This window comes from Copadichromis virginalis, linkage group LG19 (assembly GCF_057382275.1).
Source record: "Copadichromis virginalis isolate Kocher_CV1m ecotype Utaka linkage group LG19, C_Virginalis_male_GT1.1, whole genome shotgun sequence".
Lineage (NCBI taxonomy): Eukaryota > Metazoa > Chordata > Actinopteri > Cichliformes > Cichlidae > Copadichromis > Copadichromis virginalis.
In genome coordinates this window covers 6237757-6265514 of record NC_140636.1, presented here as the reverse complement: position 1 = coordinate 6265514, position 27758 = coordinate 6237757, and the positions used below count along the sequence as shown (strand labels likewise).

Sequence of the window (27758 nt, the reverse complement as noted above, 5' to 3'; positions counted from 1 at the left end):
ATTTGGCAGCTTAAGGTAATGTTTTTAAAAACAATAAAAAAGACTCTTAAAGTCTGTCCTAAACCAAAAAGGAGGGCAGCTGTTTTGAATTATTTTGGCAGCAGTTTTGTTGTAGCTAATCAAATTTCTCCCAGAGATTTCATCTGACCACCATGAGCATTGGTGAGTTCAACCTAATGACCCTGGCGATGCTAAATTGCGAAGCATGTGAGTTTGTTTTTTTTAACTGAAGGACACGTCTGTGATGTCAAATTTGGATTATTCACTACAGGACATTAAATTGTTAAAAACATCCTAAACCTTACAACTGATAAAATCATCTGTTTCTATATGAAATGTTCAGTGTTAATATCACATACGGGAACACATCATTAGTGAGTGACCTCATACACCACCCACTGGCCACGGGTAGTAACAACAGTTAGAAATCATCCACCCGACTACAGCAAACACCTCCACAGTGTCAAGTCACGACATGCACTGAGGTGAAAGGGCCCTATGATTTAACTGTTATTATATCATCATTACTATTTGGCAGCTTTAACAAAATAAACTGTAAATTAGTGGCAAATAAAGTCTATTTATCTTGTCCTAGTACCTGTCCTTTGGCAAACCCGCAGAGAAGTCGTGAGCAGTCATGGTTGATGCTCAGGGCAGAGACGGCGCCAAACTCTGCTCCAGTCGTCTTGGTACCCAGACAGAGCCGCAAGGCCTGGTTGGTATCTGGAGAGGAAGAGGCCGTTTAGCTGACAGAGCAGGAGAAAAACAGGCAAAAGACACACTGAAAGTTGTCCCAGTCCTCAGTTTTACGAGTGCAATACCAGAATTAAAAAGCACATAATTTAAACATAAAAACAAAACTGACACTAAATGAAGAGCCATAAAAGTAATCAAAGTACTGTAAATAAAAATAAACAAATGAAACCAAATAACATGCCAAACCAAAATGCACACAAAGAGTGATGTTTCAGGCTGAACACCAGACGAACAACATTCAGGAGGATCTGACAGACGTGGTCATACCTTTTCCTGCTCAGGCATCATAATGTCAGCAACACAGAGAGACACTGATCAGCCCTGCTGCAAGTTAAATACTGAGCAAATTCCAGTTAAACCACATCACAGTTAGAACATCATCCCTGAAGCCTCTGTTCCTGCGTGTGTGTTTGTAAATTCGCTTATTAGCAAGTGTTGTGTGTCTCTGAAATAACAGTGAAGTTTGCCTGGCAGAATGCTGTTACTGAAGTTACACATCTGTCATGTTTAAAGGGGACTTCTGCAACATTTTATAAAGTAGAACCAAAGCAATGATGCTAAGACGAAATAAAGACAGAAATGCATGACTTCATCTCTTTTAGGGAAATCAAACCAGCTTAAAAGCTCAGTGGTGTTTATGTGCGGCAGTGTGCGTAACACACGCTGTAAAGCAGTACCATCCTGAAGTCCCACCTTGTACAAACATTCGATAACCACCTTAAAGGTTCCATGGATCCGTCTAACCACTGTTAGATACGGCAGAGAAACAGAGGGGTGGGACGCTCTGAACATGAGATAAGGAGTCAGGTGGTACGTTGTGATTACCTGAGTCAATATAACCTGGTGTGATAACAGCTAATGCACAGTGGGACTCGTTCATACCCGGACTAACAATCCGTTTTGTATTTTTCAGTGATACAAAGGTAAGTGTTCCACTATGGTTCAAACTTACCTTTACTGATGTGAGCTAATGATGCTGTTTGTGGCTTCATTTCCAGGTAATATCTGGCTTTCAATACCAGATTTTCTGCACCACATTTATTCATTGATTAGTCTTATTTTGCCAACTACTTCATCTGAGTGTCATTTTATAGTCTGGATATTTGGCACAGTCAAAGTTTGAGTCGACCGTCTGACTGGTTAGATCCTTATTTGGAACTTAGGTTGCTAAAATAAAACATGCATACATTAATATAAGCATGCTTTATGTAATACAAATTAAAGGTGCTAAGTAAATGTAAACTAACAATGACAGCTACATATAAAAGATACATTTGAATAATTACTTAATCCATCAACATGTCTACTGGGCCCCAGCCCAGCAAGACTGTCTTATATTATCAAGACTTTCATATTAAACGTCATCAATTCATCTCTCTTAATTCTTGTTCCACCATTGGCCCACTTAGTCAACTGTCATTGTGAATTCAGATGATAACTTGTGATTTCACAGAAAACAGGTCTGCATTTTCTATTTCCAGGCCTCACTCGTGTAATTCTAGCCACTGTCACCACATCATTAAGCAAAACACAGCTCACTACGTTTGACGACTGTGTCTTCCCTTTAAAAATGGTGATATAAGTGAAAGGCTATGTTCTGATTCACAGCCTCCTCCTGCCATCACATCAACACGATGCCTCATCGCAGCTGTTCTGTTGAGATTAACAACAACTCCGGCTACTACACTCTGGCCAATCCAAGGTGCGGTGTTACTTCTGTACTTTCCATCTGATGCAAGTTTCAAGAATGGGTTTAATGCAACATAAATCATCTTTTGCTGCCAATACAAACAGTCTAAAATGCTCAAATCTACTCAGTATGCACATGGCAATACTGCAGACACTTGTGATGTTCTCAATTTAGTAAGTAAGTAAAATTTATTTAGATAGCGCTTTTCACAGGTAAAAAAAATCAAAGTGCTTTACAACACAGGAAATGGCAATATAAAACAATATGACAGCAAATCAATGATGTCATTATGGTCCAGTTCTCTATGTAATGTTTGAGTTTTAGGGGAATTTGCAAATATTGAGAGAAAGAACCAGAAGGCTGTCGGTCATGAGTTTTACAAACTGGCTGCGATGGTCACTGGTGCAGGGACGACCTCATTGGCTGTTGGTTTCAGCACGCCATGTGAGGAACACAGTCATGCTGTTGAGGATGCAGCAGAGAAGTTGTCGCCTTTATTTAGACATGAATTCTCCAGATGTGCTGCTCCAGAACAAAAAAGACGCTGTTGGTCATTTCTGCCATATCGTTACAGTAAAGATGCAACTGCTAGTTAGCCATTAGCATGCAGAAATCCTGTCAGCCCTCATGGTGAACCATGAGACGGTTCTTTGAGTTCATGTGCTGTCGAGCCAAGAAAAAGTAGTCAAGATGATGATGTGACCCAAGCCACGATGTATAAGACGGCTGCAGAATGAAACCCACACACCTAAAGCACAGTGGTGTGGTGGTTAGCGACATTGCCTAACATCGGAAAGGTCCTGGGTTTGAATCCATCAGCTTTCTGGGGCCATTCTGTGTGCAGTCTGCATGGGTTTTCTGGCTTCCTCCCACAGTCCAAAACCGTGCAAATGAAGTTAACTGGTGACTCTAAAGTGGCTGTAGGTGCTAATGGTTCTCTGTCTCTTTATGTTAGCATGAGATAGGTTGGGGACATGTCCTGTTCAGGGTGTACTCTGTCTCTTGTCTTATGAAAGCCTGAATAAGCTCCAGCCCAACCATGATGGATGACCACGTCAATAATTATAGTTGGTTATAATCTTTTTAAACCTTTGGGTTTATCATTGTTGAAAACTTATTTACAAGCACAAATATAATAAAACTGTGGCAAACTTTGCAAAATCCAACACAGCCAGTGCACATCTGAGCAAATGGAAAGAGGAAAAGTGTTTGTTTTGCAAATTCTTACCAAAGTAAAATCCTAAAATGAATGAATCCATTACTTGCATCAGAAGTTCTTCAATGATCTGCATAAGGGTGGATAGAAAATAATGATCCAGCACATTTTTATGGACACTTGTGTAGCTTGCCTGTAGCTTCATGTGGGAGGTGAAAAACAGCAGCTCAATGTGTCACTTTTGAGGTGGATTAAATGCACATTACTCCTGATGATGGTAAACAGCACACTATTGTGCAAAGGTGTCAAACATCCGGCCCGTGAGATCATTTCATTGGTCAGTTATTAACGGCCTGTCGGTATGTGGAAATCAAATCATCAGCCCTACTGAGAATCCATGTGGGCAGGGCTGGGACTATTTTAATGGGCACACCATGCAGGCATTCACATGCAAAGACCATTATGTGACAGCACGTATGCCATAAACATGCAGAACATGTTTACTTTTCTACAAAAACATGCAGAAAAACAGTTAAATATGAAATTTCTTTACACTGACAGAAAGGAGCGTCTCACCCATTACTGATCAAAATGGGCTGTATGTGAGTCTGACACATGTGCTCTAGATAGTCCAAAAACATGAATCCACTGCAGCAAAAACACCATCAATCCTCTACAAGCACAGCAAAGACAGCACACCTACACAATCATTATGGGCAGAATCACTAACGCAAAGGTAGGAAGAAGAAATCCCACAGTGACGTTTAAGCAGAACGTATGCTAACCCCAACCAAGCAGTCCAAGAGTATGTGTGTGTGTAACAAAGCTGATCTCTCATCTTTAGCCCTGCTGCTTCCTGTTTTGCACTTTTATTCAATTTATTAAAATGAAACTCCTCCATACATTCGCCCTATAAGGATAAGGGTTGGAGCACGTATGTGGGTATAAGTTTATTGTTACTTTTGTTGTGTAACTTCAATAATGCGAATGAGAAACCAAAAGCGTCACAGCCCTGTTGGGTTGTTCAGCTCTTACAATACTGTTGTGCATGCAATGTGTCCTATTGACTGCATTATTGTTACATAGTTTAGACAAACAGTGTTTACTTATTGGAAAGTATAACCAGAAGAACTGGTCAAAGTGTTTCTGTTAGACCCATCTAACACACTGTGTCTCCATGCTTAGGGCTTTCAGTGAGAGTGGCAAATGCGAGGTCCCTTTGCCACCCATGGTAGGTCCCTGCTCTGAAGCCAGTGCACTGTTCAACAAAGTCACTGGCAGTGCAACTGGAGCAGTTGGAGTCTTCACCTATGACCTTGTCAACCCTGACATGAACGACTATAGCCACATCATGGCTGTCATGTTCTCCGTGCCGTATGATCGAAGCCTCTACTCCAACTGGTTTGCCGTGGGGATCTTTGACAAAGGAACCGACTGTGACTATAATCTTTATGACATCATGTATAATGGGAGTGAAAATAGTTTCGTAAGAGCCAAGGCTGACGGGTCCTGCATTTCTTATGGAGGTGACTACGTTATTGTCAGTGCCTCCATGTCTGATTCAGGTGAAGCAGTCCTGAGGGTGGATGTCAATGACACAGGGATGTACTAACACAACAGACGCAAGATGTTACACAAGTAAAACAATCACTGGCATCCCACTACGTATCTGCAAGGGTCAATCAACTGGTAAAACTGGTCACTTGCTAAAGTGCTGATTTCAGTGTAAACGAGTGCATGCCGTTGTATACTCAAGAGTGCTTTCTCTAGACTGATTCATGAAAGATTTGTATGTATCAAAAACAGGTTTTCTTTGTAACCAGTGTATAACGTAACAATAAATCTAAACCTTTACCTGATTTAAATTTGTCCCTCTTCTGTTCAACATCACCTCCGGATTCTGCAGAAGTATTTCTCTGTTTATTATCTCAGTCTTTAGGTCCATTCTGTCGAACGGTGGGCCTCAAATATACACAAGATCAAATTCCCTTTCAAACCGACACTAGGACCACTAATGGTGATGGAAGGACCTCGAGCTGTTCTGAACACTTTCAGTGCTAAAGAGTCAACTTGGAGTCAACTGAAACGCCAGGCTGTTTTGAACATTTAAAAACACCCAAACTGTTCTCCAGGGTGAGAATGTCAAAGGGCGCTGTAGCATCCTGAGATGATTCAGCAGAAATGAACAAAAATGTTTGGTGCGTGCCAGGACGGCAGCAGCACAGAGGACACTGACAAAGTGTTGCCTCCTTCCTGATTCCCTGTGTTTTTGTATGTTCGTTACACTTAACTGTTTCAGATCAAACAAATTTGAATATTAGACAAAGATAACACAAGTAAACACAAAACGCAGATTCTAAATGAAGGTGTTTTTCTTATTAAGGAGAAAAACCCAAACATACCTGTGTGAAGCACTGATTGCCCCTGAACCTAATAACTGATTGGGTCACCTTTAACAGCAACGACTGCAATCGAGCCTTTGTGATGACTGGCAGTGAGTCTTTTACAGCACTTTTTGGCCCACTCATCTCTGCAAACTGTTTTACTACAGCCACATTCGGTGGGTTTTCAAGCATGAACCGCCTTTAAGGTCATGCCGCAGCATCTCAATCGGGTTCAGGTCAGGACTTTGTCTGGGCCAACCCAAAGTCTTCATGTTGGTTTGCTTTACCCACTCAGAGGTGGACTGGCTGCTGTGTATTGGACCTTTGTCCTGCTGCTGAGCCCAAGGGCACAATGAATGAAATACGTAAGAGCGATACAGTGATAAATGAATAGTTATCCTTAAGAACTATTTTCCTTTTTTTCACCGTTTCTCTTATCAATTTTGCACAATTGTGTCTAATTTACTTCATTTGTATTTGTCAGATCTGGTTTTTGCTCACCGGTGCCACACATGTATGTTCTATCTTTTATGTGTTTTCTGTATTTGCTTTCCTTTACATCTTTACCTTTGTGTGTTATTGAGTAAATAAGACTTGTAGACTCAGCACTTCTACTACAAGTATAAATAAAAAAATTAAAAGAAAAGAAAGGCACAGCACACATAAAACAAACAAAACAAGACGAGAAAGAAAATAAAAATAGCAAATAAAATAAAGGACAAGTCAACGCCAAGTATCATTTTCTAAATTATTCCCTTCATAATGTCTCAGAAGCTCAGCTAAAGGCGACCACGTTTCTGCTGAGAAGGTGATTGGCTGCAGACTCCCATCTTTGCAGGACCTGTACACCTCCAGGACATTGCGGCGTGCAGCTCGGATCTCAGCTGACCCTTCTCACCCTGGACACAGTCTGTTTGACCTGCTCCCCTCAGGCAGGAGGCTCCGGTCCATTCGCACCAGAACCTCTCGCCATAAGAACAGTTTCTTCCCCTCTGCTGTGGGACACATGAACAATAACCATATGACTGTACCCGCCACTAACACATGACCCTACGCTGTGTTCACTGCATCATTCCATGTTTGGCACTGATCACCACCTGCACTCATGTATATATCTTTCTACGTAGCACTTTTAATTCTTATTCTTTTATTTTTCCATGTCTATTTAAGTGCTATTTATGACACTATGTTTGCACTGAAGCACCGCAGCAATTTCCTAATGTTGTAAACCTGCTCAACATTTGGCAATAAACCCCATTCTGATTCTGATTCTGATTAAGATCTGCTCCCTCTCCTCTGACAATAAGTAAGTGTGTCCAATTCAGCACATGATGATGCCTCCTGCACCCACCTATCACTTTAGCGTACATCTATTTTCTTCCAACACAAAGATATTCACCGCCTGGCCTGCAGGAGGCCAAAGTCGATCCATTTTAGCTGTGTGGAGCTAAAACCACAGTTCTCTGGATATATAACCAGCTCGTGGCAGTTATCTGACTGTGTGGTTGGACCAGTCAGTCCAGTAAGGAATATTAAACAGTGTTAAACCTGTTCTTTTTAAATGGCAAACACCATCACAAGTAAATGGACTGGTTCTTATACAGCACTTTTCATCCATTTACACAAAGTTGATTACACTGGAGAGCAACTCGGGCTTCAATATCTTGTTAGCATACATTAGCATGCTAACTGGAGCAGCCAGGGATCAAATCACCAACTTCCCAATTAGTAGATGATGTCTCTACGTCCTGAGCTACAGCCAATCCTACAGTAGTTGAAAAACGTGCTGAAACCTCTGTACTGTGGCTTTCCAAACACACATATCCTAATGCTAGAGTACAACTAAGGCGGTTAATATGCTGAAACCCGTGGACCTATCATCTGAAATGTACAGGCATGAAAATGGAAGTGCAGAGAGCTTCTAGCAGTCTACAAAACACAATGTAGTTACATTGTCCTGTAACTGTTGTTGCAATGATACTTACTGTGAAATGCACTTCTAATAATTGTGATCATGTTTCCTGATAACAAATGGTTACTTTGTGATGAAATAAATCAAATTCAATCCCATTTTTAGAAGCACAAAGACGGTCTTTATTCAAGCAAGTCAGGAGGTCAGTTGTGATGTACACAGGAAAACATCAGGACTTTGTGCAGCACACATTCTGCTTTTAAAATTTCATACAGTTCATTTCCCATTTGTAATGTGACGCTGAAGCCGTAGCAAATTTGCCTGTATGCTTTATTACTGCATCGCTACATTAATAAACGAATGCAAACGAACTGTAACTGATTAAAGACTGTGGAGCCACATATTCATCTTTACTGTAACAAACATTTTAGATTCCACAGATCTGTTTGACCAGTGTAAAGACACATTCATCGATGCAAAGGCAGCGCGTGCACTTTCATCAAGTCATCAGCATCTTCATGGCTAAATGATCCAACCTGGATTGACACATTCCACATGTACTCAAACTGATGCCAGTTTTTGAGCGACCTCACAGTTGCCCTGCTCCAAGCTGCTTCTTTACACTCGTGAAATGAGCTATCGCCCCCTTAGCGCAGAACAGTCCAACATGGTCCTACATGATGGCCTCTCTGTCTGCCAGTGCCACATAAAACGCTACCGTTAGCTGTGATGTGACAGTCACTGAGTATCCTTCATCTGCGTCTCAACAACACCAACGCTGAACGTAACATGCTGTAGTTGGCTAAACCACTGTTGTGTATCTTCAATACAAACATCTGCAGTCAAACCTAGATTCCTGTCAATCAGTAAGTCAAGTGTTTGGGGTTTGCTTCTATTTATGGGCTTCTTTCTGGTTCATTGGTGATAAAGTGATACAGTTATTCTCAAAGGGAAATATTGTTGACAGTGTAAATGTAAATAGACAGTATTACAGTTCAGACTTACCAAAGACCAAAGCCAGACCATGAGACGTTCCCACAGCAATGACACCCGACACTGTCTGAAGACACGGGGACGTACAGCTCAGAACAGACTAAACATGGAAGCGTTTTCAGATAGACAAGTACAAATGACAAAACACATCAAGGCTCCAAGTGTGACTGCAGCTGACGGCTGTCATTACTTGTCAGGTTCTGCTATGTGCTGATCCACGTCTGTAGTATGTAAAATATTTTTAATTATTGATGCAGGTGTACATATTCAGTCACTACACACTCTTTGTGTTGAGATGAACTACTTAGTAAATACTCACTATAGCTGTTGGAAGTCCAGCGTCCACTTTGTCCTGAGTGAAGACACAAAATGTTTTAGTTAAGAGTAGGGATGGGTATCGAAACCCGGTTCTTGTTGAGAACCGGTTCCCACTGTTTCAATTCCTTGGGATTGTTTGTCATTTTTGCAAACGATTCCCTTATCGATTCCAGTCGCCCCGAATGACGTCACCACGTTGCAGAGCGTCATTTACCTGGCAGGAAACACGGCGGCTCAAACGCTCAAAAGTTTGGTTACACTTTACGAGAACGGATGACAACAGGGCAACTTGCAGTACTTGCAAAGTAGATGCTTCATTTAAGGGAGGAAACACTACGAATATGCAAAAGCATTTGCTCACAAAACACACGATGACCTTAAATGAATGTCGTGTTTTTAATTCCATGAATCTCAACCCAGCAGCAGCGGTAACGTTTGCACGTCCTCTCCCGTTAATGCAGCAGGTAAATAATCAACAACAGTGCATATTATGTTAGCGCGATCTGCCTTATTACAAACCTGCCATTACTGTGCATTTAGTGACCATGATGAGACAGAGTCTGGCTCAGATGCTGGCAGCTCTCGCTGCAGTCTGCCGGTAGCGTCTCCTTTCAGGCCAGGATAGACGAATGTCACCGAGCAGAGACTCAGTTTGTGGTCAAAGGCTTGCAGCCGTTTGCCACAGCAGATGATTTTCAGTAAGTAAATGTGTTTAATTGTAGGCAGGGACATTACTGGATATTCTTGTGTAATTGCTACAGAAGAATATTTATTTTATTATTTTACATTTACAATTTTTTCCTGGGGGCCCTGTGACACCCACTGAAGAGCTGTAGGCTGGATCTCTTAAGATGTCACTGTTGGGTTTGTAAGGCCATGTTACTCCTAAATGTCTGTCTTGTTCAAAGAGAAGATATAAAACAAAGTTCTAAGCTAATCGATTTGTGAAAATCTTATCAATACCCATCCCTAGTTAAGAATGAGGAACGTTTGAAATTCAGATTTTGATTCTGCAGCTGTGTTATTCATTTTCTGTGCTAAACTCTTTCAGATTGCTCGTAGAGATAAAAACCCACTCGAGTATTATAAAGCTGGGTAAGAAGTCTTAGACTAGGTTAAAGTACAGACTTGAGCTTTGGGTCAAGCAGCTCTTATGTTAGGATAAGACTGTAAACATGTTGTGTGTCTGTGTTTCTGTGATTGTGTAAATGCAGCTTTACATTTTGAGGACACACTCTGGTTTCAGGTGAGTTTCACAAAGCGTCAGTATGAATGAAATCAAACACGATGATTTTCTAGGGCAGACTTTCCGTTTGAATTCATTTTTTGAAATGATAAATAATGCATCACACGGATGCAGTGATGCTCTTAACAAAGAAAGAACATATTTTGTGCTCTTCCAGGTTTTTTAGTGCTGCTCAGTGAACACCACCCTGATTGATTTAGCCACCGACTTGCTGTTATCTCCGACAGATTCATTGTTTCATTTGTGTAGCTTATTTATGGCCGGCTTCACCTGCAGAGCTCCAGTGAACAGTTACTAAATGAAAGGTCAACACTTATCAGCTTCATTTGCTTTGAATTAAGAGAACAGGTCTCACCTGGGTATTTAAAGGTTTTGCAGTCACCTATTTAACTCATTCTCTGCCTCTGACGATGGAGGACTGTGTTTGGAAAGTTGCACATTTTTGTTAAACCCCGTCGAGCAAAGCTAAACATATACAATGTATACAATTCTCTGTGGTGGTGTCCAGAGTTACAAAGTTACCACAAACCAAAAAAGAGTGTGGAAACATAGGAACTGGTTTGTATGTAGCTGTGATGGTTGTGGATGTGTGTTACAGCCTTACAGCAGCAGACACGATCTGTGCAGAGATGCCCTTCAGCAGGCTGTGTCGAAGGACACATCCATGAACTGTTGAACTCATGTCCACGGTCCTCTTCCTTCTTTAACACAGACACATAAAAACAGAGGTAAAGAAAAGCAAACACACAAACAAATGCATTTATTAACTTAACTCCATGCACTCACACTGGCTGGCTGCTTCTCCTGCTATCAGAACAACGTTGTTTCCTTTTCCGTTACAGCAGCAACTACCAAGCAGTACCCGACACACTCAAGACACACCTTTAATTTATACTCCTAAATAAAGCTTCTACATAAAGCGTTTAAAATTTGGACTAATTGCAAATTAAAATTACTGACAAATTGAAATATTTGTATGTATTGATTTTAGTCTGATTCTTCAGATCATCACTTTTCTTTTTTCTCTACATAGAAATGTAAGAATAGCAATTTGTGTGTGTGTGTGTGTGTGTGTGTGTGTGTGTGTGTGTGCGTGCACATGCCGTTTAAGGTGTGATGGGTCTCCGCTGTCAGAGCTGGCCAGAGAGGAGGTCTCGCAGGAGTGAGCATCCATGTTGTCTGTGTTTAGGATGCAGGTGTCCTCCAGTACAAACGGTTCCTCCTCATCCTCCAGCTGCAGCAGAGCACAACATTACAGTTAATACTGGAGAAATGTCCCTCTGTGATTGTGTTTATATGTCTGTGACTGCAGCAATACTGCACAGATGAGAGAAGGCAGATTTCCTGTGATGCGTGCCTTAAAGGGCATATGTTGCTCAGCGATGCCACCGAGGCTTTGGTTCTTTCAGACGTGCTGGAGTTTACTGACTGATGTAACGGTGGCCGTGCTTTTGGCCCCTCTGCTTTGAAACAACCTGCAAGAGGAGACTTTCAAACTCTCCTTTCAGAAACGTGCTGTCACTTAATGTAATCACTGTCTCTTCTTCTGTCTGTCTTCTATTTTTAACTTTCTAAAGCAGACCTGGGAAATGCAGAGCAAGAGGGCAACATCCGGCCATGGGCTGGCCAGGACCGGCCCACGTGAGCTGGGATTCACATGTAAATAAGTTTACATCATGGAGTTTGTCTCATTTCAGCCATCAAACATTTAGACTGAGGTTTTAGCCATTTCTGATGAAGTTATCCCGTCTTTCACAGCTCCACCTCAGACACTGACCCAACAGTGTCTCATGTCCCTGTGCCTGCTAACCCAACTAAAAGCTCAGATTAATAATGTCCCCAAACCAAAAACACCAAATCATAAACCACAATATAAAAACTAGAGATGGCACGATACCACTTTTTAATGTCCGATACCGATATCATAAATTTGGATATCTGCCGATACCGATATGAATCCGATATAGCGTATTTGGTAATCAATAAAACTGTTTTTTAATATCTTGCTGCATTTTGTATAAGTTCATACTCAAGTTTAAAAAACAAGAGACTGAAGCTGTTCTGTTAAACCTGTATGCAAAAAACACACTGCAGCCAAAACATTTCATAGTTCAGCAACACTGATCAATCTAATAAACTTAAACCTGCTCCATCCTCCCTGTTCTGGTGTTTTACAGAGTACTTAGTGGAAATATTAAGCAACCCAACTAATAGGGTTCCAACTCCCAGCAAAAATATTGGGGAACCACCCCCCGCCCTTAATCGATGTAATCAACTTTAATTTAATGCAAGTGTAAAACAATGCACAGAAATCAATTATTTTTCTACAATATTTAAATATTCAATTCAATTCAACTTTATTTATATAGTGCCAAATCACAACAAAAGTCGCCTCAAGGCGCTTCATAGATTCAACATCTTTCTTCAACAGAACTGCAGACTGCACAGATGGTATCTTCCCAAAGGCAAAAGTACTGTAGCTTACTAGATTAGATTTGATATACCTTTATTAGTCCCACAAGGGGAAATTAGGGTGTATATTAGACTTATTAGTTACTATATACAATAATGGATTTCTATACATTTCATCAGGTGACCACTTTTGTTGTAAGATTCAGATAATTATTTATTCAAAGCTTTTAAATGACATAACAAAGAAAAGTATGTCTTTGTGCCCCCCTCTCCCTGTTAATGCCCTACCTGCCCCCTGGCAACACTTTGCTAGACCCGCCCCTGCACAGTTACCAGCTGTCAGCTACTTAAAAAAGGATCCTGGTGTTATTTGTCTCTCAGAAACAGTTCATAACTTCAACTCATTCATGTCACCTAAAAGGTAAACCTGTTTCTCCATCACAGCTCTGATGATTCAGTAAGGACATCTCCTGGTTTCATCTTCATGTTTCCCTCTCACCACATATCCAAACCATATCATGACCAGCAGGTTTACAGCTGTGGCTCCAGCAAACATCAGCTGATACTAGAAATTAATATTAAATAAATTCTAACAACAGCTGATCAAGCTTAAAAGTGCTGCTGCTGTTTACTGCGACATCTGCTGGTTTCCTCTTTCTGGCGCAAAGTGGGCGATGAACAAACAAGAGAGAAAAGCCGATCAGCTGATCACTGATCAGTTTCATGATTAAAGTAGAAACAGGAGAGGGAGGGGGAGAGAATGAGAGAAGTAGATGCAACTGCGCAGCAAAGACAGAACAACTCCAGCTTTGTGTCTATTTTTTAATTCTAGTCCGGGACAAATCGCTTCCTTTTCACCTCAGTATGGAGCTCAGTCCAGCTGTGGCTCAATACATCAGTTGCTTAACGTGGAAATACACATCCAGGGATGAGCTTACACACCTCACTTCTCTGGGAGAGTTTTCCCCGAGATGAAATGCCGCAGTTAGGAAGCATGTAGGAGGCTCCAAATGCTCCAGACCGCCGTCTCGCAGACAACAGCCGATCTGTCACGTGACACATGCTGCTCTGATGCGCCGAGCTGGGTTACGCCAAGTAGCGCGTTTTGTGAGGGGATTTTGTGATACTTCGGGTCGGATTACATTTTTTATTTCTCTCCGATATCCGATCCAGTAATTTAGGTCAGTATCGGAGCGATATCGATACGTCATATCGATCGGTCCATCTCTAACAAAAACTGAAAATCTGAACCAAAAGCCAGGGGCTACTGAATCCTGACTGAAACTCTCAAAACAAATCAAAACTCCACACCTGGCTCACAAACACCTGCACATCACTCACTATAGCATTTACTGACACTGATCATCTATTTTGGAAGCATTCTTCACTTTCATTAGACCACGTCAGCCGGTTAGGTACCCGAGTCCTAGCAGCGAAGGAGCTGTGCAGACATGTGACAGACTCTTTGGATCTCCTCGAGCTGCTGCAGTCATGAATAGTTCGGTTTCATCTTCCAGCTCCAGCCTCACCAACTGAGAGTGCAGCACACCACAGTCCTGGCTCCACAATGCTGTCGCCAGCTCTTCCCTTACTTTATGCTCAGTCGTTATCCCAGTTACTGACACAAGCTCACAATGTAAGACAGAGTGGCCTGGTCATCAGAAAGCACTAACCTACCAATCTCTGTAATTCTAACATAAGGAACCTTATGTTATTATGAAAAGGATTTCATTACCTCTTAAAAATGAGACCCTTTAGTTCTCATTGAGACTGTGCCTCACCAGCTGATCCTGTATTAGGCAACATGTGTTTTGTTGTTTTTTGCTCTCTCTCACCTGCCGGGGGCGGTGCTCAGTATGGGCTCCCGCCCCTGGCATCTCCACACCTACTGCCTACCCAGGTGATGGCAAGGCCTATTTAAGATGGCAGCACTGTGTTATTCGTCGCTGGATCGTTGAGCTATCAGCGCCAGTCACTCTGCTGGTTTGTATTAATAAACTGACTGTCTACTCTGCAAGGACTCCCGGTCTGCGCCTGAGTCCATTAACTAACACCTGACAGAGGCTTGGCTCGAACCACAGCACCGCTGCCCTCTCAAATCAGCTTTTATGTTCCCTTCTTAAAGTTGACCAGCTCACTGTGGTTGATGATTCTTCTAACACTGACCAAGTCATTGAATTTAGTCCCAGTCAAAACAGTGGGCACCACCCTCGACCGCGTTTTCACCCTGGATCTATCCTGTGTGTGTCCGTTTTACTGTTTTGTAAGGTATTTTTCACACTTCTAAAAGTTCTGCCTTCCCACAGGACATCTCGACACTTTTTCCTACCTGCTACATTTTCAGCTCTCTTCTCTCATTTGCCCATCTGAGCACCTACCTCTTTATTATCTTGGTGCTGGCCACAATACTTCAAAAACAGCCACTGTCACCCCTTTGCTTAACCCTCCCCACATTTTAAACAGTTGATGTGCTCGGGTGAAAGAGAGAGTCTGACTTTGTTTCTGCTTGATCTGTGTGCAGCCTTCAACATCACTGAATTGGAATCTCTGGCACTGCTTTCATGTGGTCACATTTTGATCATTTCAGAATTCACATTAGCAATTACTCAAACCCCCCCCCCATATCCATCACCGTCACTCCCTGATAGTAATGCATGAATGGTAAACATGAAATAGTCGGTTACAGCATGAAAGAAACACAAGTGGAGCTCCATTAGGCCTGGGCATCGTTGCTGATTTCTACAACCGATTCATTCTGATTCACAAGGTCAACTCAGAAATATAATTATGGTCATTTATCTTGGATATGTACTGTCAAGTAGGAACCTGCTACACCTTGTAAATTAAAAATATTTAACTCTGTTTCTCTGCAACTACAAACTGAGTGTAAACTGTCTAAGTATAACAAGAAAGCTGACACTTCATCACAGCAGACTGTGTCAAAGTCACTGAGGATAAAACACTGAGGTGTTCCTGGCCTGGTCTTTTGTAGCATATAACGCCCCTGACTATATGCTGCAGTAGATCAAAAATGGAAGAAAACCATGAATCAACATGTGAACATTACCTGATGCTGCTGAAGTGAAGCAGAGCAAACAGAGATTTTAGCTAAGCATTTTCCAATTTGGCACAATGTGTAAAAGCTGAAATTTCTTCAGTACTGAAAAGCAGAAATGGGGCTTTTTGACAGAGAAAAAACTATTTAATTTGAATAGGAATATCGATTTTTTTAACCCACCCCTATATTAGACGCACACAGCAAGGTGTCCTGTCACTGTGCAAGCGCTGGGATAAGTCTGAATGACATTATTCACTTTATGAAAACACAAATCAAGTCAAGTCAATAATCTGCTTTCCATGTCGGAGCTCCCCGATCATGTTTGTATGAAGGATGGGAACTCTCATCGCATCAGATCTAACATTTAACTTAACAACATTTTAACAGGATACAAGAATTATACACGTTATTAGATAAGGATACACTAGACCAGCGGTCCCCCACCTTTTCTGCTCCACGGACAAGTTTAATGTCCGACAATATTTTCATGGACCGGCCTGTAAGGTGTGGCGGATAAAAACAACTAAATAACATGATACGCCCGACACAAAAACTTCTATAAATATGATAATAAACAAGAATTCACCGTGTCCCACATAGCGAGCAGGTCTGGCTCAGATCTGGTATCACGCCGGCACTGCTGGCTGACGCCTGGCATGATGAGACGTAAGTCATCCAGATACAGGCCAGGCCTGGCATAGATGGCACTGTCTTATAGCACATCTGTCCTGATTGTGGTGTATGTGGCCCAGGCCCATAGAAAACAGGTCTGGCCCGGATCTGCCATCAAGCTGGCACTTCTGACTGACCGGTGTCATGGCTGAGTGTATGTCAACCAGATGTGGGCCAGGTCTGGCAATGATGGCAGTGTTTATGTTCCTATTTTCCGGGAGAGTAGAACAGCACTATATAAGAATCAGTCCATTCACTGTCTGAACAGAGGTTTGTCATGTTACTTTTGCACTGTTATGTTCCGGCACATGTTGTCATTACATGGCTTGATTAAGGGATACATTAGGCTGACATCTGAGGCCAGAGCTGAAACTGTTCAGGGCCAGCACAGGGCCAGCAGTGTGCCTGCAACTGGCCTTGTGCTGGCCCATGTGTGGGCCACCTCTGGCAAACCTGATTGATCTGGGCCATCAAAAGGCCGTCATTCTTTGCGGTATGTGGGCCATGTGTAAACACATTGTGTGGGCCAGATCCGGGCCATTCCAGTTTTGCTATGTGGGGTGATTGTGTAACTTTATTAGCAGCCTCCTCCTGAAATGCGCCAACAACATTGAGAGTAACATCCTCCTCTGTGCCCCTTAATGCACTCTCGTCGTTATGGTAACGCGTAAATTTTTTTTTTTTAAATAAGTGAGTCTGAAGCTGGAAATCTAATGGGTGATGTTGAATGTTATCGGTGTATATGAACCACAGGTTAGATGTCAGTTTAAGGAGAAAGACTACTTCCAGAGTAAGATGGATTAAGTAGGACACAGTGTCCACAGGGGAGAGAGTGGGGACTGGAGAAGACTTCAGTGGACATGTAGGTGAAGAAAACAGATGTGATGAGGAGGTGTTCAGTAGGTATGGTATTAAGGAGAGAAACGCAGAAGGACAGATGTTGGTGGATTCTGATACTTCAGAAGGATGTGGAACATAGCATAGCAAGGCTAGCATGACAGTGGACACAGGAGGATCATATGCAGAAGGGGAGACTGTAAGGTGGTGTCAGAGAGGAATGCAGCCAGGCTCTGTCAGATGGCAGTCTGTAGAATGGCTTCAGACATTAAGAAGACAAAGCGAGTGAAGGCAGAGGCAAGGATTTAAATGGTGGAGGTTGAAGGAGGAGGAATAGTCCACAAAGTTCAGGGAGGAGCTGAGAAAGCACGACTGGAGTGCTGAGGAACTTCTGGTGTATCCTGTTGGACAGAGGAAGGAGAACATGAAGTTTTGGTGATACAGGAAAGCATTCACAGGAAGAGGTTGGCAATGAGAAAGTTCAACAGTCATGGAGATGAACAAAGTAGACAGGAGTGCTGGGAGGCTAGATGTACAACAAAGAGGGAGATGGCAAAGGAAAAGCGTTATGTGAGAACGAACACTGTGGAAAGAGAAAAGGAGTGGGTTCACCACAGCCATTTACAGTCTAGCCAAGGTCTAGACACACGTGCAGAGGAGGGAGAAAGGATTTGGACAAAGGATCTCGAAGATAGAGCAGCCAGCAAGGACGAAAAGAAGAAGACCACAGAGAAGGTTCCTGGATGTAGCAATGGAAGACATCAGGGGGGTTGGTGTGAGAGAAGAGGATGCTATGGGTAGGCTGAGACAGAGCCAGGCGATCTGTTGTAGTGACCACCAAACGGAAAAGCCGAAACACGTCATAGAAGTAAGATTAAGGCATTTATGAGTGTTACATTTTCACTATTCCCAATCCAAACGAAAACAGTCTTGCTGGGATACAGATCTTTCTCAGCTTTAACACTGCACACCCATCTGGTCACACAAGTCAGTGCAAGGCTTGTTCCCATGAGGAAAACTCCAGTGTGGGTCTGAAACGTGAGACCCTGCCAGAATGTCAAACTATGTCTGAATCACAGAGAACTTTGATCATTTGTTATTTCGCGAGAATTTGCTCTCGTGACTGCTTTTTTTAAGCTCTTAACTCTGTATGGCATGACAACTAACCACAGCATATGGTAAAATAGAGTGTTTCCTATCTCTATACCACCTGCAGAATATTTTTATTTCTTTCACTAAGCAGCCACTTTGTGTCAGGGAGTTAACCGGTAAGTAGCCAATATCACATTTCTAATGTGCTCTGCTTTGATTAGATTATATGCACCCACATGCTTACTTTGGCGTCCTTTCAAGGGCACTTTGAATAAGCAAACACCGTTTGTCATCAAGTCACTGTAGTCTACTGTCAGTTTGGAAGAAAAATGAATCGTAATCAGATTACAGACACTCCTTTTCTACACAGAGTAACAGTAACAGCCCTCTTATTTGTCCAGTACAGGTGCCTGCATCACAAAACTGTTACACCATCAAGCAACAGCAAGAAGTCACTGCAGCTGATGAAAAACTATTTAAATTGAGAAACAAAAGTGCTTTCACCTCTTACACCAGACACAGAACAGCATCCACACATAAAAGCTATCAGTTGTTATTAGCCAACCAGCTAAAGTATTAAGTCACAACATATGCCTCCGTCTTTTATTATCCTGGCACACAAGTAGGCGTGCCAGGATAAGAAAGATAACACATTAAAGTGGAAAGATTAGCCTGAGTAACAGGCCAGAGTAAGACTGAGTAAGCTTTGCAAAAGCCTGAGGCACAGGACATTTATCTAGCTGCTGTTTACTTCCCCAAGGACACTTTGGTTAATGACTGCCCACTTTAAAATCTACTGGCTTTTATTTTGCTGTATAGTTGCTGGACATGCATGCAATTTAACCGCTATGGGAATGTTCAGTCAAAGGGTCGGACAACTGACAACGGCTTTCCTCTATAGCCGGAGCTGAGAATCTAACATAAACCCAGGAAACTTTAACTAAAGGTTACATCTACAAGTAACTAATTACAATTACAATAGTATAACAAGTAATCAAGAGGAATTAAAGACGTGGACTTCCTTATTCTTATTTATCTACATAATTACCATGGTTGATTTCAAAGCGTGAACAGTCACGTTGACCCATTCATTAAATATTTGTGGGAAAGTGCAGCGTGACGACGTGTTTTGCCAAATGATAATAACACAAAACACTCATCATCCACCATCCTGCAGCATCTGACTGAAGCCTTAAATACTGTGCATAAAAATATTTATGTGAAACACACACTGCACAACCACCTGTGTCACAAGACAAGGCGTGAAACTTGCACTGAGATACTAACGGTACAGTTTGGTATACTTTGTTGTGTATTTTGTATGTTTTTGGACAAAGACACCATAGTCGTCATTTTCCTACGTACGTGTCCACAATACATTTTAAATCAAGCAATCAAGATGGAACTGACTTTCAGTTTTCATTCCACAGTTTCAAAAAAGAATTGCATTAACTGTTTACAGACATTGTTAAACCTTTAAGACCTACCACAGAACCAAGTCCGCCAGAGCTTATATTATATTTTTACCTGCTGTGGAGCCATTTTTGGGAGCATTTCAAGTTGCTATACATCAATACAACCATTATAGCCCAAATCTTAATAATATGTCTGCATTATGTGCATAGCAATTACATAAAACTGCAAAGAATGCGATAAACTACAAAAAATTGAAAATCGTTTTTGTTTTTTTAACATATATTTGTAGTTAGAGAAATTTAAGAGGCTTATCCCTCAAAACTGTAAATACAAAAAAGTTGCACAAAATAGTTTCCCACCACAGGAAACTTAATTTAAGTGTCTTCATAGTTTTATTTTTGAAATACACCAATTTTTATACACTGCAGGAAAAACGAAAATAAATATTATACTGCAAATTTGCAAAAAAAAGCAGCATCTGCATCAAAATAAACTATTTCCAGCTGTGCAATATGAGTCCTCAGCATCCCAGAAACCACACAGAAAGTCATAAAGTCAAACATAACTTTTAAAAACACCAGTATAGGCTCATAAGGCCACGATGGTAAAAAACTACATTTCCGCAAAATGACGTCACTTCCGGTTTCGGGCAGGTCATGGCGGACATGCGATAGTTCGCGCTGATGGACGGAGGAAGTGTTACAAACAGCTGATCGGATCAGCAAAGCGTGTTTCTGGAATATTATGTTTTTGTTGCTGCGAGTGCTTTTTATGCAGTTTTTGCAAAGCTTTTTGTGGAAGGAAACTGTGACCGAGGACAAGCTGATGGCATCAGATGTAAGTACAACTCCTCCGGTTTCATATGCAGAAAAAATTATTGCGCTAGCTTACGTGGTTGCAGAACACCCGGATTTAAAAATAGTTACGCAAAATGGAGCGTGCCGGCTCTGACCGGTTTTAAAGGGTTAAACCCAGTCTCTCATTTCCATCATCTCTACAGAAACGACACCCATTCCAATTATTTTAAAGCACCGCCTTTGATGAAGCAATCAATGTGCTGTGGGTTGGTGTCTTGCAGCGTCTATCACCCTCAGACCAATGTGTTGGTGGAGCAGCTGGATAAAACTCCACAATTCTCAAGGATGAATGCATTTGGGATCACTGCCCAGACCCTCTGCTGTTGGGAGCTACACCAGGCCTCCACAGGACTTTCTCCCTTTGAGTTACTCTATGGCAGGGAGCCGCGGGGGTGTTTAAAGAAAACTGGGAGGAAAGTCCAAGCCCACCTAAGAAATACATTCAATAAGTTCTGGACTAAAGCTACACACAGTGGGGAGGTTGTCATTGGAGAACAGGAACCCAACAGAGGGGCTAGGCCCAGACCATCTTTACCAAGAGGTAAAGTGCTGTGCTGCTCCCTTCCTCTAGCTCAAAGTTACTCGCCAAGTGGCAAAGAGCCATGGTGGGGGACGCTGACCTCCTCAAAGCATCGAGAGAAGCTAAATCCACTTCTCTGGCGAGCCTGGTGAAGGGAAAAAATAAGCTGGGGCCGGGGACGCCATGTTTCACTATTCCCACCTCCCTCCATTGTGAGGACTATCTCACACAGGCCCAGAGAGCGGATGTTGCTGCAATGCAACAGCGTTTTGCAGATGTGTTCTCCATCCTGCCTGGTTGTACCACTCACATAGAGGACAATTTTGACAGGCGCCCTGGCGTGATGGTGTGCTCACGGCCCCATCAGTTACACAAAAGACAAATTGTTAAGATGGAAAAGGCGGAAGTGCTGAAAATGGGACTAATAGAAGATTCACGCCCCACAGTTTTTGTGGTGAAGAAAGATGGGTCTATATGGTTCTGTGTTGACTACCATAAGACCTGAACGAGGTCTCACAGTTTCATGCGTATCCCATTCCCCGGGTCGACGGGGTGGTTGATTGCTTTCGCCATTACCTCCTGGGGCGCTCTTTCACCATCTGGTCAGATCAAACCCTGCTGCAGTAGCATGAAGCATGAAGCATGCCAACAGCCAGATCACCCAGTGCTATCTGGCCTTACAGCCTTTTAAGTTCAAGCTGGTCCATAGGCTGGGGGTACACATAGTCACTGCTGATCATGGTGGGCTAGGCTGCACGGCTCCCCGGCCTAAGTCAGAAGTGGGGGTATGGGACAGGGTGTGGTCTGTGGCTCAGCTGCAGGGAAGGGGAGGAGCAGTGGGTTCACGGTGTGGCGTCATCAGCTAATTATGCGTCTTCTGATGATAGAGCAGTGATTGGCTGAGCTGGAGTGTGGCAGCTGGAAAGGTGTGGAGTGGACTGACTGAAAAACACTGTAAATAAACATACACTTGGGTGTGGTTTAGCTCAGTGGGATGAGCGGGCAACCGTATGCCATATGGCTGAGAGCGGCGGGCCCGGGCTCAGGGTTTGAGTCCGACCCGCGGACACATCCCCCCCTCACTCTCTCCCTCTGCTTTCCTGTCAGTCTTCACTGTAACTATCCAATAAAGCCAGAGAAAGGCCTAAAAATAATCATTTAAAAATAAACATTTCATTGGCAACGAGAATATGATTCCCAGAGTCTCGTGAAAACATGAATATTGATGTTTAGCATGATTTAAACGTGTGTGTTTGTGTCATCGTTTGATCATTTCAATGATATATTTGCTTTTCTTACCACAACACATAGAAAGCTTTGTAGCTAATTATAAACACTTTTTACATGGAATACCTCATTGAGAATGCTTTCCAGTGTGGGAGGTGTGTCCACTTGTGGAATGTCAAACTCCTTATCATCAATCTGAGAACAAAAGTCAAACAGAAACATACAGGATCAGAACGCTGCACTAGTGTCTCGGTGTCCTGCTTTAACTTATCATGTACACAATGCATTTTAGCACAACACAAGAGAGCATGCAGCACAATTATGACTGCAATTTATAATAATCAATTGTAATTTGTGACTGAACATTCTTCAAACTAAGCTTTGCTTTGCAAGGAAAACACATTTGTGAGCAGCAGAGTTGAGTATGTGGGTAGTGCCCATGCAAAACCAGCTTGTTTTGCTATTTACTTTATTTGTTGTTTGGTGCTGTTTGATGCCCGGAGTCTAAAGAATCAAGCTACATTTGCAACTTAACACTTTTTCCATTTAACAAACTGGAGCTTCAGGAGCATGTGGAAGTTTTAATCACTGGACTGGTTCAGGACAGTCTGACTGTGGAAGCCGAGGCCAAAGGTGCTTAAGCCACATAAACCACCTGTGTAAAGAGCTGCAGACTGCAGTTTACAGACTTATCCCGTCCAGCCATTACAACTTAAAGGAAAGTTTTCACTGCTGTTATTGAGTCTGAAGGTTGATTTTATATGGACAACAGCTGATGCACTTCTGCCCATGAGGAGCACAGACTTCATTTCTGCTGCTCCTCTAAATTTCTTCTCTGTAAGAATTATGAGTCTGTGTGCTAAAAGAATTATTTGACACTATTTCCCTTTTTCAGCAGATCGAGCTCCTGCAGACTCCAGATGAAACGTCCACTCTGTGTGGCTCTCACAGCAAACACTCGGTCACATCCAATAGAGACGACTGTGCTGCGGTTTGCAGACACGTGTAACAAAGCTTCCATACACAGCTTTGCATAATGGACACATGTAACGACAGCTGCTCCATCCTGAACTCTCTGCTCTTTAAGCCCAACATACATGACAAGTACTGCACTCTGTGTGTACACATGCTTAGATGCAGCTGACCAACAGATGGCAGCATTAGATAGCTACACTGTATTATGACAGCCTTCCATAAATATGTGCTAAGGTTACAATGCAGGGCTATGTTACTAAGATTACTTTACATGACAGCAGCACAGTGTCTTGTGAAGCCTGTTAGGAATGTCTCAGTTGAAGGAAGAGACCCTACAGAGTAGAAAAGCACATTTTAATTACTGCTGAAACACAGTCCACTGTGTAATATCATAATTAGGGGCAGATCCTTCTGACAGAGAGCAGAACGAAAAGCAGTCAAAATCCAGAATGAGCTTTGACTGTCCTCATGAAGCCAGAAGACTCCTTGAAAAGCTGCTGACTGTCTAACTCCAACTGAGGTTGTAGGCTTCAGGAGGCAGCTAACACAAAGAAAGAGCTCAAAGCCCAAAGCTGCTTTTCCATTTATGGATCAATTTTCTGATACTTACTAATGGAAGATTTGTTTTCTTTCAGTTGCCGTCTCTTTTGTTTCTCTTAATGCAGGCAAATGCTTGTGCAATTAAATTAAAAGAACCCATCTTTTTGCCCACATTGTCTAGAAAGTCTTGCTCCTCAAGCAAACAGCAGCCAAATGGCCAATCTAGCAGGATCCCCTAAGAACTTGCTATTACTTCATCATGATTTAATCACACAGCTTGATTCACTGAACACAGATTCAGGTGCTGGAAACATTTCCCAGGACATTTCTTTGAGATTGACATGATAGAGCTGGTGCAGTACAATGCAAATGTCCCATCACGTCCCAAAGCTGCTCTGTTTGGATCTGTTGGCTGTTTAGGCCATCTGAGTACAGTGAACTCATCATCATATCTGAGCTGATATGAGATGGTGTTATCCTCCTGGAAGCAGCCATCAGAGAATGAGCACAGTGCTGTCATAAAGGGATGCTCTTGTGCATATCGTGGTTGTAACAAGTGGTGACTGACTTCTTCTTGCATTCCTAACAGCACGAAGCAGACTCGCCATTCTTCCCAGTCCTTTGACAACAGCAAGGCTTTTTCTCCCAGGGAAATACCCAGGAAATTATGCACTAAATTCATACCATGTGATTGGCTGATTTAAGAATTCCCATTCAAATGCAGTTAAACAATTGTACTTAATTGTACCCAATGAAGTGGACAATTAGTGTTTCTTAGGAAAATCTGAGATCATGTATTAGAAGAACTAAAAAGAAATGCATCTGTGCACTGAAGGTGTTTTTGCAGAGGACAATGAACACTGTTTTATACAAGACGAATGCTGAGAGTGTAAAAAATGTCATTTAAAAATGCAACAGCTCATCTTTTGCTTTTAAAAAAGGAACATTCTCCTTAAAACTGACCACAGATGCACCGATCAGCCAGGGACAAGAATCTTCACCATGTTTTGGGCCCTGACCAGTGACGGGCCAGGCAGCCTCGCATATATTATTATGAACCATTTGATTTTAAGCATGCACAGCACTTGCTCAGCGGCACAATGTCGCTCACACATTCACAGAACAAGCTAACATGTGGTTAGCGTGGAAGCTCTTTGCTGTGAGTGCAGAAACAAAGCAAACTGCAAAAATGTGCGTGACAACAAACCTCAGACACTAAATCACGTTCAGTCAGCTGAACTTTAAAGATGGTAACAAAGTGGATACAATTAACAACATCCAGAGCTCAGAGGCAGCTAGCCTCGTCATGAGGACCCAAGAAGGTTAAAGGACAATTGGGGAGAAAACGAAAAAAGCACTGATTTCCTGTTATATGCTGAAGTTAGAAACCTCTGATGGTAAACGATGGACGCACTTGACATTTGTTTTGTTACAAAAATCTCTGCACTTGCTTTTGTCTGGTGAGGTAAAGGTGGGAGGCTGTACACCAGCTTATTCTCTCTTCATCTGCTGCAGCTCTCCAGTAGCAGTGCATGTTTTCAGTTGTTTCAATGACAGAAGATCATGGAGCTTACAGCACTTTGGGGAAAATTAGAATTATTTCTCTTTTTATAACAAATATTTTGCATTGAAGAAAAGTTGTTGGGGTTTTTTGCTTTTCTTTAATGTCAGTTATAGCTCTTAGAAAGAAAACTGGAATCTGCAAAAAGGACCAGGTCAAACTAAGGAAAAGAGAAAAGCAGAAATCGGATGATCTCTATGACTGTCTTATTGCCAGTCTGGGGAATCGATGTTTTCGTTTAGATAAACTGTGCCACGTCCCGACAGCACAGTGAGAACTACTTGATTACATCCCAAAAGGTTGATTCTGCTCATCTGGACGTAAAACCAGTTCATTCTAAGCGTGTGCAACACATTAACTTTTGGGGATTTCCTCACCTGGATGATTGCGCATGCGTCACATGACAGCTGTCACACTTTAACATACAGCCTTGGTCATAAATGGGCTCACCAAGCTCACCTTGAAAACAGTAATGCTGGTATGGGCTTTCATCACTACATTACATCATATTATGCAATTTGAAAAAGTGTAAACAAACAGGCGCCACTGGGCCTCATTTTGAGCCATCGGAGGATAATCATGATCGTTATTAACACGGCGTTTCTGCCCGTTCACGTCAGAGGCCCGTGCGTTGGTGATTTATTGCAGTCGCATGTCATTCTTTCACACCTAGATCAAGGTGTAGTCCAGCTCTTCATGCACCTGTAAACGTCACCGCTGTCAGCTGAACTACACCCCAGCGGAGTTCGTGCTAACCCCACACAGCAAAGCAGGACGAATAAAGAGCCTCTCACCGAGTCCACTTCCATCAGGTTCAGCTGGGAAGAGGCAGACAGTAGGCTGTGGGAGTCCGGGGAATGCGACATGTCTCTGTTTACACGGACAAAACTCGGACCGCTGCAGAAAACAGAGGCGCTTTCCGTATATTGATCTACGCATGCGCGACAATGCGTAGACAATTCAAATCGGAACTCGAAATGGGTTTTACGCCCTTCCTTTCACAATAAAAGCGCAGGACATACAGTGAGTGAACTCGGCTCAATCCTCCCAGTGACCCTGTGGACCAGTGGAAATAAAAGGATGGACAGACATTACCTCGTTAAATGAACTCTGGCTATAAAGCCTATTTAATGATCAATGAAAAAAAATGTTTAAAACAAACTTTTAAAAGTAACTGCACAAACAAAGAAAAATTTGTGTAATTACCAATCAAATCATAAGAAATATTCACTGATATTGTATAATACGTGTCTCTTTAGTTGTACACTAAACATATTTCACACAATATTTTCATCTGTTTTAAAAAATACAGTAATATATGCTTATGAGGTTTGGCTTGAATTCAAACTCTGCTTTGTACATTCTGCATTTCAGAAAAAAATCACAAAGAAAATTCCTTACAAAATGCACACACAAGAAGCTTAAAACTCTCCTGCAACTGAAGAGTTTTAACTGATGTAAGGAAAGACAACCACTTTGTAGAAACAAGCAAAAAATAGATGCAGATACTGCTACTGAGGTATTTTAATCAGAATCTCAATCATAAATTCTTTTCAAAATAAAAAATATATGTAGATTTTATAAAGGATAGTAAAATCACTGTCTCACTCCCTGGGGATGGTATGTGTTCCTCAAGCTCCTCGCGAGTTTGAGGGATCTGTGCATCTTAGCTGATCCTAGGACTGCACTCTTCTGGACAGAGACCTCTGATGTTGTTCCTGGAATCTGCTATAGCAACTTTTCTACTTTTGGGAGTTATAGCTCATAATGTTCCTATTATCACTGAGACCTTCCTTCAACATCTGCTCCAACTGGTCCTGCAGTCCCTGGTAATTCTCTGGTTTCTCTTTTCTTTCTTCAGACTTTATCCTTCAAGCTCGGGTCCTCTACCAGACGCCTGGGAGCTTGACAATCCTCCGATCCTCCACCTCTCTGTCGCCCCTTGGTATTTTTCATTGATCATTTATTTCGAGCATTTGCGTACATATAAACAAAATAGAGCATGTATACAGGAAGGAAAACACTGTCTCCTAGTACAACAGGTGCTCGAAAAGGAGTGAGAAGAAGTAATTCTTATATATCTGTGAAGGTTCTCAGTTATCCAGGTCATTGACGCTTTTCTTTCCAAGGAGCTTG

General features: G+C 42.2%; 2 protein-coding genes across 3 annotated transcripts in view; one reads left to right on the top strand and one right to left on the bottom strand.

Moving 5' to 3' along the window:
• vps8 (VPS8 subunit of CORVET complex) overlaps positions 1–26544 on the bottom strand; it is a 75597-nt gene extending 49053 nt beyond the window's left edge. For both annotated transcript variants that reach the window (XM_085441521.1, XM_085441522.1), the window contains exons 1-7: positions 26417–26544; positions 22673–22741; positions 11559–11689; positions 11060–11156; positions 9211–9243; positions 8904–8958; positions 599–723 (exon numbers count right to left, since the gene is read on the bottom strand). In XM_085441521.1, coding sequence (XP_085297647.1) covers positions 599–723; positions 8904–8958; positions 9211–9243; positions 11060–11156; positions 11559–11689; positions 22673–22741; positions 26417–26488 — 582 coding nt within the window. In that variant the 5' untranslated portion in view covers positions 26489–26544. The remainder of the gene's footprint in view (positions 1–598; positions 724–8903; positions 8959–9210; positions 9244–11059; positions 11157–11558; positions 11690–22672; positions 22742–26416) is intronic.
• LOC146685411 (DELTA-stichotoxin-Hmg2b-like) lies at positions 1565–5461 on the top strand. The gene is made up of 3 exons (XM_085441525.1): positions 1565–1679; positions 2365–2458; positions 4788–5461. Exons 2-3 carry the CDS (start codon positions 2391–2393, stop codon positions 5212–5214), a joined length of 495 nt encoding a protein of 164 aa, XP_085297651.1. The 5' UTR covers positions 1565–1679; positions 2365–2390; the 3' UTR covers positions 5215–5461.
• Positions 26545–27758: the final 1214 nt, after the last annotated feature.